Source organism: Bos javanicus, chromosome 5 (assembly GCF_032452875.1).
Source record: "Bos javanicus breed banteng chromosome 5, ARS-OSU_banteng_1.0, whole genome shotgun sequence".
Lineage (NCBI taxonomy): Eukaryota > Metazoa > Chordata > Mammalia > Artiodactyla > Bovidae > Bos > Bos javanicus.
Window position 1 is genome coordinate 89137940 of NC_083872.1, and position 11048 is coordinate 89148987.

At 37.9% G+C, this 11048-nt stretch overlaps 1 protein-coding gene across 4 annotated transcripts in view; it reads left to right on the plus strand.

Annotated features, from left to right (window-relative positions):
- The window catches only part of GYS2 (glycogen synthase 2), a 58573-nt gene that overhangs the window by 22002 nt on the left and 25523 nt on the right, over window positions 1-11048 (plus strand). For all 4 annotated transcript variants that reach the window (XM_061417672.1, XM_061417670.1, XM_061417669.1 and 1 more), the window contains exons 5-9: window positions 1641-1785; window positions 5274-5391; window positions 5569-5689; window positions 9111-9217; window positions 10394-10453. In XM_061417672.1, the coding sequence (XP_061273656.1) occupies window positions 1641-1785; window positions 5274-5391; window positions 5569-5689; window positions 9111-9217; window positions 10394-10453 (551 nt within the window). The remainder of the gene's footprint in view (window positions 1-1640; window positions 1786-5273; window positions 5392-5568; window positions 5690-9110; window positions 9218-10393; window positions 10454-11048) is intronic.

Below are 11048 nucleotides of genomic sequence, written 5' to 3' on the forward strand. Positions count from 1 at the left end.
ATATTCATGACGCAGCTTCCCCTGAGGGGACTGAGAGCTCATAAAATTTAACTTTGTTCAGAGTGCATCAGAGTGTAGCGGGGACAGGCCAGATGTCTGTCCACTTTGAAGTAACAGACCCAAGATCCAAAGGGGCCTGGAAGACATCAGCCACTGTGGCCCTGAGGTTGGGCTGCTTGGGAAATGCTGTGAGGACCTGGGATCCTCACGCAGCTTTGAGTGGCAGGTACCCCACAGGGACGCTAGGCATCTGCTTGTACTATGAGCCTCACTTCCTCCATCCTCCAAGTGAACGAAGCTCAGATTTCTGCTGTAACTCTGCAGTGAGTTATAGGTGGAGTTTTGTGGGGAGTCCAGTTAAGACAGTTACCAAAAACAGGAATGTAGATCCCTGGTGATCAAACAGCTGGGTTTGCTTATCTTAGAAGACTGCCCTATTCTATGACCTAAAGTTTTGACTTCTTTCTTCCAGTTTTCATCAGTTTAGATTAATGTAACTATGTTTTTCATATTATCCTGTCAGTAGTAGTGGTCAAGTGACCAATATAACACTGTAAAGCAATTATCCTCCAATTAAAATCAAACAAATTTTAAAAATAAATAAGGAAAGAATGTAAAAAAGTTAAAATAAAAAAATCATGGTCAAGCATTTGAGTAACATACAGTCAGGAGTTTTGCAGACGTGGTGTCTATATTGCCAGTCAAGTCAATTTAGCATTTTAGAGTTTTGTGTCACTATCGGGAACATTAGGAAGTTGAAAAATTGACCCCCCTCCCGTTTAAAAAAATTTTAGGAGTCTATGCAATAGACTGCATACTTTTCTGAGTGTATTTTCTTGCCTATTTGTAATACATGATTAATACTACTCAGAGAATGAGAGCAGAAAGTTATACCACCATCTCAGAGGCATTTTGAATGCAGGAAAGTTCTTTGGGACAAAACTTAACATTTGCAAAACAGTGAGTGGTCCTAAGGAGAGCTTGCCTATAAAAAGGTCAATTGAACCTGAAGGTCAAATTGTAAACATAAGATGTATATTCAAAATAAAGTCACCAAGGAATTCAGAAAGGTCAAGAGGTCAGGGAGATTTCCTAATAGTAGACTAATAAGGGCAAACCAGTGATCTGTGATAAGCTCAACCACGGTGTTTCCTGGAGAAGAGCAGGCTTTGATGTTTGTGAAAGAGAAAATATTACAGAGGCATAGCGAATATTTCAAACACATCAAATATCTCACTTCAAAATACTTAAGAACATAGTATACAGCAATTAATAAAAACAGCTAATAATATTCATCAGGTTTTATTAGTTGTTTTTAAGGAACAAAATCATAATATATAGTTATATATCAATATTATAACTTTATCCTTTCAATAAAAGGTCAGTATTCATATCCCACTGTCTTTAAATATGATTGCATATCTCCCCAGCTTAAAGTAAAGAGCACTCTTTGTAAGCATAAGTAGCTTTGTGTTTCAGTGATGGGTTTAATAAAAATTTGTCACTTCTTTTTTGTGGTCATAAAATTCCACATAGTCGTAAGGAAAAACAGTGTGAGAAATATGTGATTTTGCTTTGCCTATGTAGAAGAATTGGTGTAAGCACATGTCTACATGTGTGTGTTTGTTTTGTTTTCACAGTTTAACATAGACAAAGAGGCTGGGGAAAGGCAGATTTATCACCGGTATTGCATGGAGCGCGCTTCCGTCCATTGTGCTCATGTTTTCACCACAGTTTCTGAAATTACCGCAATAGAGGCAGAACACATGCTGAAGAGAAAACCTGGTAATTATTATCGCTGAGTTTGTCACCGATCTGTGATAGTTTTGTTTTAAACAAAAATGCATAAAATGAGAGGAAAACTGCACCATCACTACTCAGATCTTTATACGTATTCGAATTCTCAATTTCAGTAGTTTTGTTGAACACTAAGCTATATCTGGAACATAATAGTATACAGTCTGTGCTTGTTGAATAGTCTATGTTTAAAATACTCTAATTCTGAGCTGGGTTGTCATGATGACTTCCTGTGTTTAAGCAAGCTGCGTTGACTTTTCTATTTTAAGAAAATGAATGTCAGGAAAATATCAGAAATGTGTGTGAGACTTCACCAGTGCTACATCTTAGAACAGTGCCTCATTGGTCCTGTTTAGTAGAAACTTGTTATTTTACTTCTCCCAAGATTTTCTTGCAAGTTTTTCTGGGAAAAACTTCAGACCCATCCAAAGGTTGCAATGCCAAGAGGTGTGTTCATAATACATGACCCTGTCACCTGGCCGCAGCTGGTTGATCAAGAGATGGATACCTGATATAAGTTGGCTCAATCAGATTGCTTTCATAATGAGTCTAAACAGATGAGTTTGTTTGAATAGTCTTGTATAATAGAAGCTTGGAAGCTGTTGGTAGAGTCCACTTCCTACGTTGCATGAGATGCAAAGAAATATAAACTACAGTGAAATACAATAAGAAGCAGAAACAGACTGAGAGAACTCTAGATTCTCCAGTGATTTAGACCATGGTTTAAATTAATTCCTGCGGCCCAGCTACATCTTTCCCATCAAACACTCCAGGAATTAATAATTCCTCCTTGTAATACTTAAACTAGTGTTAGTAGATTTCTTTTGTGCTGTGCTTAGTCACTCAGTCAGGTCTGACTCTTTGTGACTCCATGAACTGTAGCCCGCCAGGCTCCTCTGTCCATGGGGATTCTCCAGGAAAGAATACTGGAGTGGGTTGACATGCCCTCTTCCAGGGGATCTTCCCAACCCAGGAATCAAATCAGGGTCTCCTGCATTGCAGGCGGTTTCTTTACCAGCTGAGCTACCAGGGAAGCCCAGATTTCTCTTACTTGCAACAAAACAGTCCTGATTAATACATTTTCCTTGCTTAATTCCTGTGGTCTTATCTCTAGTTAATTAATCTTTCTTCTGTATACCAGTTTAACATCTAGAGAAAGCATAACAAAGTTCTACATAATTACAAAGGAAGCAGGGAATTTGAATAGTGGCAGCCTAAAGATCCTGGGCTATTCTTTTTTCTTTCCAAATGTTCTCTTGAATCCACTTTGCTTCTCACACTCGTGTCTCTTGCAGGAGTTTGCTTCAATATGCTCACTTGTTTCTTGGATCTTACTTTTTTTCCTGTCATCAGTATCCTTTCTGTACTTACAAAAATGCTTTGTTTTTTCCTATTCTGAAATAAAAATTTCTCTTAAAACCACTACCCTCTTAGATGTCTACATAATCTCATCCTTCCTCCTGCTATCAAGTATTTTACAAAAATAATCCATAGTTTTCCCACTTAGAGCTTCTTCAACTTTAACTTCCAACCTCCAACCCTTGATCTAAAATTGCTTTTTCAAAAATCACCAAGTTCACAGTTCTGTAATTTTTTTGTTCCTTGACATTCTTTAGCAATTAAAGGTGGCAGATACCTCTATCATTCCTTATTTACTTGACATTATACATTCTGAGGTTTCTCAAATATTTTTTTCTAATGTCTCAATAGTTTCTCTACTAACTTCTGTCTGTTGTTTTTACTGCTTCTAAATATAATAACCCATAAGTTCAACTCAGTAGGTGATTACCATCACGTATTCTGAGCAGTCTTTATCTTTCTTGACACAGACCAATATTCTGAAAAATCAAAAATGTCTCCTTACCCAACAACAAAATCTTCTAGGCAGAAAGAATCAGTTATGTGTTGGAATAAAGGGCTACTTTCCCAATGTTCCTTATGGGCAGAACACTTCACACATTTGACTAAAATAAAATGACAAGAGGTAGTTTAACACGGATGTACTTAGAGGCTGTCATATGGAGTGAAGTAAGTCAGAAAGAGAAAAACAAATACCATATATTAACACATATATGTGGAGTCTAGACAAATTGGTATAGATAATTTCATTTAGGAAAGAGAAATAGAGACACAGACACAGAGAACAAACATACGGATACCAAGGGGGAAAGGAGAGGATGGGAACTGAGAGACTGGGATTGACGTATTTATGCTACTGTGTATAAAACAGATGGACTTCCCAGGTAGCCCTCGGGGTAAAGAACCCACTGGCCAGTGCAGGAGACATTAGAGACCTGGGTTTGATCCCTGGGTCAGGAAGATGCCCTGGAGGAGGGCATGGCAAAACACTCCAGTATTCTTGCCTGGAGAATCCCATGGACAGAGGAGCCTGATGGGCTAGTGTCCACTGGGTAGCAAAGAGCTGGACATGACTGAAGTGATTTAGCGCACATGCATGCATATAATAGATAACTAATGAGAACCTACTGTACATCACATGAATTCTACTCAGTGCTATGTGGTGATCTAAATGGGAAAGAAATCCCAAAAACAGGAAATATATATATACATATAGCTGATTCACTTTGCCATACAGTAGAAACCAACACAACACTGTAAAGCCACTTTACGCCAATAAAAATGGAAACAAAAGAGGAGTTAGTTTAGCACACAGCACAGTTAAGGGTAAAACAGGTGGAGACAGACAGCATGGACTCTACCCATGTGTTCTGGCACAGATTCTGGAACAACTCTGTGTCTCAGTTTCTGCCTCCGAAATATCACCTTGCTCCAGTGGTTGTTGCAGGGATTAAATGAGTTACAAGGCGTTTAGAGCAGTACCTAATGCATAGTAAGTGATCAGTAACTGAAAACTCTTAACAATGACTATTTTTGCTATTGGTCTATTACATAATACCCATTGCTTAATGCTATTTCGGTCAGATCCTCCTGATTTTCTATGTCAGCAATTCATTATGGATTTTTATAAACTTCCAATTCTATGATAGTCAGAAACTAGAAATGTTAATAGACACCTAACTTGTTGTTGTTGTTATTCAGTTGCTAAGTCGTGTCCAGCTCTTTATGATCCCATGGACTGCAGCACTTTAGGCTTCCCTGTCCATCACCAGCTCCTGAAGCTTACACAAACTCATGTCCATGGAGTCGGTGATGCCATTCAACCATCTCATCCTCTGCTTCCTCCTTCTCTTCCTGTCTTCAATCTTTCCCAGCATCAGGGTCTTTTCTAATGAGTGGGCTCTTCACATCAGGTGGCCAAAGTACTGGAGCTTCAGCTTCAGCATCTGTCCTTCCCATTAATATTCAGGGTTGATTTCCTTTAGGAGTGATTGGTTTGGTTTCCTTGCTGCCCAAGGGACTCTCAAGAGTCTTCTCTAGCAAAATACTGTTGTTTTTGCAATGCTACCCTCTCTCAAAAGAGATTTTTCCATGAGGATTTTACTTCGCTTTTCCAGATGTAGTTACTCCAAATGGCTTGAACGTTAAGAAATTTTCAGCTGTACATGAGTTTCAAAATCTCCATGCTATGTACAAGGCCAGGATCCAAGAGTTTGTTCGAGGTCATTTCTATGGGTATGCTTTTATTTATTAAAAAAAAATTATCCTGTGATATTAGGGATTTGGGGTACAGAGAAAACAGGATTGTTAAAGTAAATGTTTATCTTTCCCAGTCCCCTTTGTACTTTAACAGAACTCATGTGTACATTTTGTTGCTGTTGCTCTTTTTCATTGGAAACTGTTTTGTTTTAGTCATCTGGACTTTGATCTTGAAAAAACGTTATTCCTCTTCATTGCTGGGAGGTATGAGTTTTCAAACAAAGGAGCTGACATCTTCTTAGAATCCTTATCCAGGTTAAACTTCCTGCTGAGGGTAAGAATGCTCTAGAACACAAGAGGGTAAGAATGCTTTTTATAGAGAACTTTGTTCTGTGGAAAGTAAAGAACTTCCTGGATTCTTAAATGGCTTTTAAAAATATATATGATTTTGAAGACTTAAAATGATAGCTTTATTTTTAAAATGCTTTTGGACTTTCAATTATCATATTTAAAATGATAAATATGATTGCCACAGTCTTTGCTCATGTATTTGTCTAGGATGTCAGGTATTTTTTAAAGAGAGCTACAAACTTATCATGTTATATTGGGTATATAGCCAATATAATAGTATGGTTTTTTTTTAAGAATCATAGAAGCAAAATTTTATTGGAAATGCACCCCAAAGGATATTTTATGTTAATTTAAATTTTTTTTCAAAATTCTACTGATATATAGTTGATTTACAATGCTGTGTTAGTTTCAGGTGTGCGATACAGTTATGCGTGCTCAGTCGCTTCAGTCGTGTCCAACTCTTTGAGACCCTGTGGACTGTAGCTTACCAGGCTCCTCTGTCCGTGGGATTCTCCAGGCAAGAACACTGGAGTGGGTTGCCATGCCCTTCTCTAGAGGATCTTCCTGATCCAGGGATCAACCCAGATCTTTTGTGTCTCCTGCATTGCCAGGCGGGTTCTTTACACCAGTGCCACCTGGGAAGCCCTGATTCAGTTATACATATATATAAACGTATATATTCATTTTTCACATTCTCTTCCTTTATATGTTATATATGTGCCATGTTTTAAGCTGACCACATAGCATCCTCTTTCCCACCTATCCCCCAAGAGTTTGTAAACAATGGAAAGATACAGAGAAATCAAGCAAACAGAGAGTGAAGAGAACAAAACCTTGCCTTTTTTAAAATCGATAGACTTAATGCACTGTGGTGACCTGAATGGGAAGGAAGTCTAAAAGAGAGAAGATATATGTATATGTATGGCTAATTCACTTTGCTATACGGTAAAAACTAATGCAACATTGTAAAGCAACTATACTCCAATAAAAATTAATTTAAAAAAATACTATAATGGGAGATATGGCTTGGTTGCATGGTATTAATAGGCTTCCTAATATTGGGCCTTGGTATTAAACTTTGTGGTATTAGACATCTGATCACAGACAGCCCTGGCCATTTCCATCCCCTCCAACCAGAAGCCTTCAGAAAAACATGTACTACATGACTGACAACCAAGCAGTTGCCCTCGTAGAATGGGGCAGATGCACACAAACTCTGTTCCTCTCCCAACTCACTAGCCATGCCTCTACTCTGAGATCCGAAAGCCCCAAACCATGAAACTAAGAGAGGTCCCACCACGCAGAAACATAGAGGAGTTTCCCACTCCCAAACATGGAATGATTTTTTGCTCAATAGGTTAGATTTGCCCAGAATCTTAAAATAGGTTGAGAACTGTTGTTGTGTGTGCATGTTCAGTCGTGTCTGACTCTTTGTGACCCCATGGACTGTAGCCCACCAGGCTCCTCTGTCCATAGGATTTCCCAGGCAAGAATCCTGGAGTGGGTTACTCTTTCCTTCTCCAGAGGATCTTCCCGACCCAGGGATCAAATTCACGTCTCTTGTATTTCTTGCATTGGCAGGCGTATTCTTAAAATAGGTTCTGAACTAATCCAGCAATAAAACCTGTGCTCACGGAAGTACTGCATCATAGATATTGATGAATGTTATTGGCTTATATTCTTGTCACATCATAGAAAAATATAGAATACATAAGGAAAATAGAAGAGGTCAGTGTAGAAGTCTAATTTTATTGAGATGCTGAGGCAATCTAAATTTTCCTGAGTTCTGTATAACTCTCCCGTTCAGTTTTTATTTCTTGGACATTGATTTATCACTGTCTTAGCCCAGATATTCCTGGGTGGCTCAGAGGGTAAAGAATCTGCCTGAAATGCAGGAGAGACAGGAATTGCAGGTTTGATCCCTGGGTCAGGAAGATCCCCTGCAGAAGGAACTGGCAACCCACTCCAGTATTCTTGCCTGGGAAACCCCATGAACAGAGGAACCTAGCAGTCTACAGTCCAAAGGGTGGCAAAGAATCAAACATGACTGAAAGACTAAGCACATACACTGGACCAAGTATTTTAAGAGATTACTAAAATCACATTAATAAACATCCACGCTTATAAAATAGGATTGAAGATCAGAAAGATTATTTAAGAATAAACTGAAATAATCTTATTTCACAGTATTTTCTGATATGTATCTATTTAACAAGCTTTATAGATGGACTCACAACTATATAAAAATGTAGCATGTCTAGAGACATTATTAATTTATCCATACATTTATTAAATATTTGCTTTATTTTTAGATGTGAAGAAAAAGTGAATTTCTCTTATTCTAGACATCAAAGTTAATTACAATCCTTGGAGAAATCAAAATAAGACATTTTCTTTCCGTATAGTACATTTAGTCTTTAATAAAAGCACATTGCCTACTCTTGGGGTGTTTCCTGTTTTATGATTCCTATAGATGTTTTGAATAGAATATAAGGTCCCAGAGGGCAGAGACCACAGATTAGATGATGGTGCCCCACATTCAAGAGTCAGTCATTTCAGAATATAAAAGCATTCATCAGTTCACAGTTTTAAGTTTACGCTTTCATTCCCACAGCTGTTTGGCATGTCATTTCTTTCTGAGAAACTTCAGGTCAATAATATTTTGGAATAGGAAAAGTAAACAGGTTGTAGAGTCAAAAAAACATCAGTTTTAAAAAACAAAACAAAACACTAGTTTGACTCCCAGCTTTGCCAATAACCTGTGATAGGAGCTCAGAAGAAGAATCAAAGCTCTTGCGCCTCTCTTTTGAAATTAATGAGGAGAGCGATAGTTAGGCTTGGGTTAACTTATGTGTTTAAAGCGCTCGACACAATAACTGCTACACCAAAAGTTCTGAGTCCCCATTCTGGTTCCTTTATGGTTGAAAAAAATCAAAATGCAATATCATGAGAATCAAGACATTTAATGGAAAAATGTTAACAATCTATTTGTGCAAATCCATGTAAATTAGCTATAAGATGTAGAATAAACCCAAACGAAATCCTCATTCACTTTCCAATCTGGAATTTTCACATTTGTGTTATCTTTTATGTTATTTTTTAACCACAGAAAACCACAGTGATATCAGTAGCAATTGCTATATATTTCAGATGATGGATGCCATGAAATTATTCTGTGTGGATTTTTAATTGTTAATTGTCAGATCTTAGTTGAACGTCATATTTACATTTTCTGAAGAGGCTTCAAGACACTGCTGTATAATTTCTTTGTCAGTCATAAATAAGTATTCTTATTCTCTCAAGATCTTTCAAAGCACTATTTGTCACAGTTTAAGGTCCATCTGTCACATGGTTTATTTTATCTTTGATAGCTGACTCTGTTGTGTTTTCTAACCCCTCGTTAGATGCATAAAAGTGACGTCACCGTGGTGGTGTTTTTCATTATGCCTGCCAAGACAAACAATTTCAATGTGGAAACCCTGAAAGGCCAGGCAGTGCGCAAACAGCTATGGTAACCTCACATCTTGTAAATATTCTCAAGCAATAGATGTAAAGGGATTTTTTTAAGTGCATGATTTCTGATCTATTTCCTTGAACTATTTTTTCCTCTTAAGATTATAATAGCTTACATACTACTCGGTTCTCTTCTCATTGGGCTCCTTTGTTAAATTTTATCATGTCTATAATACTGTGTTCGTATAAAAACGTTGGAACGAGCTACCGTGGAAGGATAAGGCCTTTGTAGAAATCTTTAAAGATGGGTCAGATTTTTAAAAAATTTATTATGGAAATGTTAAAACATATGCCAAAGTAATGAAATTAGTATCGTGCTCCCCCTCTTCCCAATAGGCCAGACTCAACAATGATAAATGTTAACTTAAAAAATAGTTGCAACCTAAAAATTGAGAGTTATGTTTTATTTGCTGGGAATATTTAGAACTTTGAGTCTAGGAGACAGCATCTCAAGTAGCCCTGAGAGAACTGCTCTGAGGAGGCCAGGAGAGGAGCCAGGTTATATAGAAGTTTTGCAACAAAGGGCAGGTAGCCTGAACATCAAAAGATTATTGCTAATTAAAGAAAATCAGATATCCCCAGTTAAGGAACTTAGTGCTTTTCTTTTTATGGGAAGATGCAGCAATCTGGACTCACTGAAAACATTCCTTTGATAGAAACGTCAACCTATTTGCGGCTGGTATCCAGTGTTTTTCACATTCTGAGCTCCCTTGGGACTCACAGTAGGTAGTGACTGCAGTCTGATGGCTGCTAGATGGCAGGTATTCTTCTCCTTCCTGAGTTTCCTTATTAGCAGCAACCATCTCACACTGGGAACTGCAACTGCTGATGACTGTGACATCCTTGTTTACTGATATGGCAGGAAATATTCCATTTCTCAGAAACAAATTCCTCATATTATATGGAAACCTACATACACTCCCTTTCCCTTCCCCCAACCTTCTGATTATCATCAAGCCAAAGAAAGTTACACTCCCCGCACTGGTCAGGGTGTTCAGTAACCTCAGCTCTAGAGGTGTTAACTCAGGCTAAATTGGCAAATAAGAAAAGAACAAAAGAGACTATATAAAAGAGATCTGCAATTTCAAAGAATACATTGACAGAACACCATCATGGCAAAGAAAGACTTAAAAGGGTGACATTGTTTGAGTTGTGTATCTTTCTGTTCATACAGGGACACTGCACATTCTGTGAAGGAAAAGTTTGGAAAGAAACTGTATGATGCATTATTAAGGTAGGAGCTTGGAACACTAAACCGCTCAAACATTTAGGGCTTCACTACTGAGACAAGTATTTAGACACTATACTAATTTTGTTCCAAATATAAAAGAATTAATAGCCTTTGAAGATTCTCCAAGCCAGGCTTCAACAGTACCTGAACCTTGAATTTCCAGATGTTCAAGCTGGTTTTAGAAAAGGCAGAGGAACCAGAGATCAAATTGCCAACATCTGTTGGATCATAGAAAAAGCGAGAGAGTTCCAGAAAAACATCTACTTTTGCTTTATTGACTACACCAAAGCCTTTGACTGTGTGGATCACAACAAACTGTGAAAAATTCTTAGAGATGGGAATAGCAGATCACCTTACCTGCCTCCTGAGAAATCTGTATGCAGGTCAGGAAGCAACAGTTAAAACTGGACATGGAACAACAGACTGGTTCCAAATAGGGAAAGGAGTACGTTAAGGCTGTATATCGTATGCTGCTTATTTAACCTATATTCAGAGTACATCATGTGAAATGCCAGGCTGGATGAAGCACAACCTGGAATCAAGATTGCCGGGAGAAATATCAATAACCTCAGATATGCAGATGACACCACACTTATGG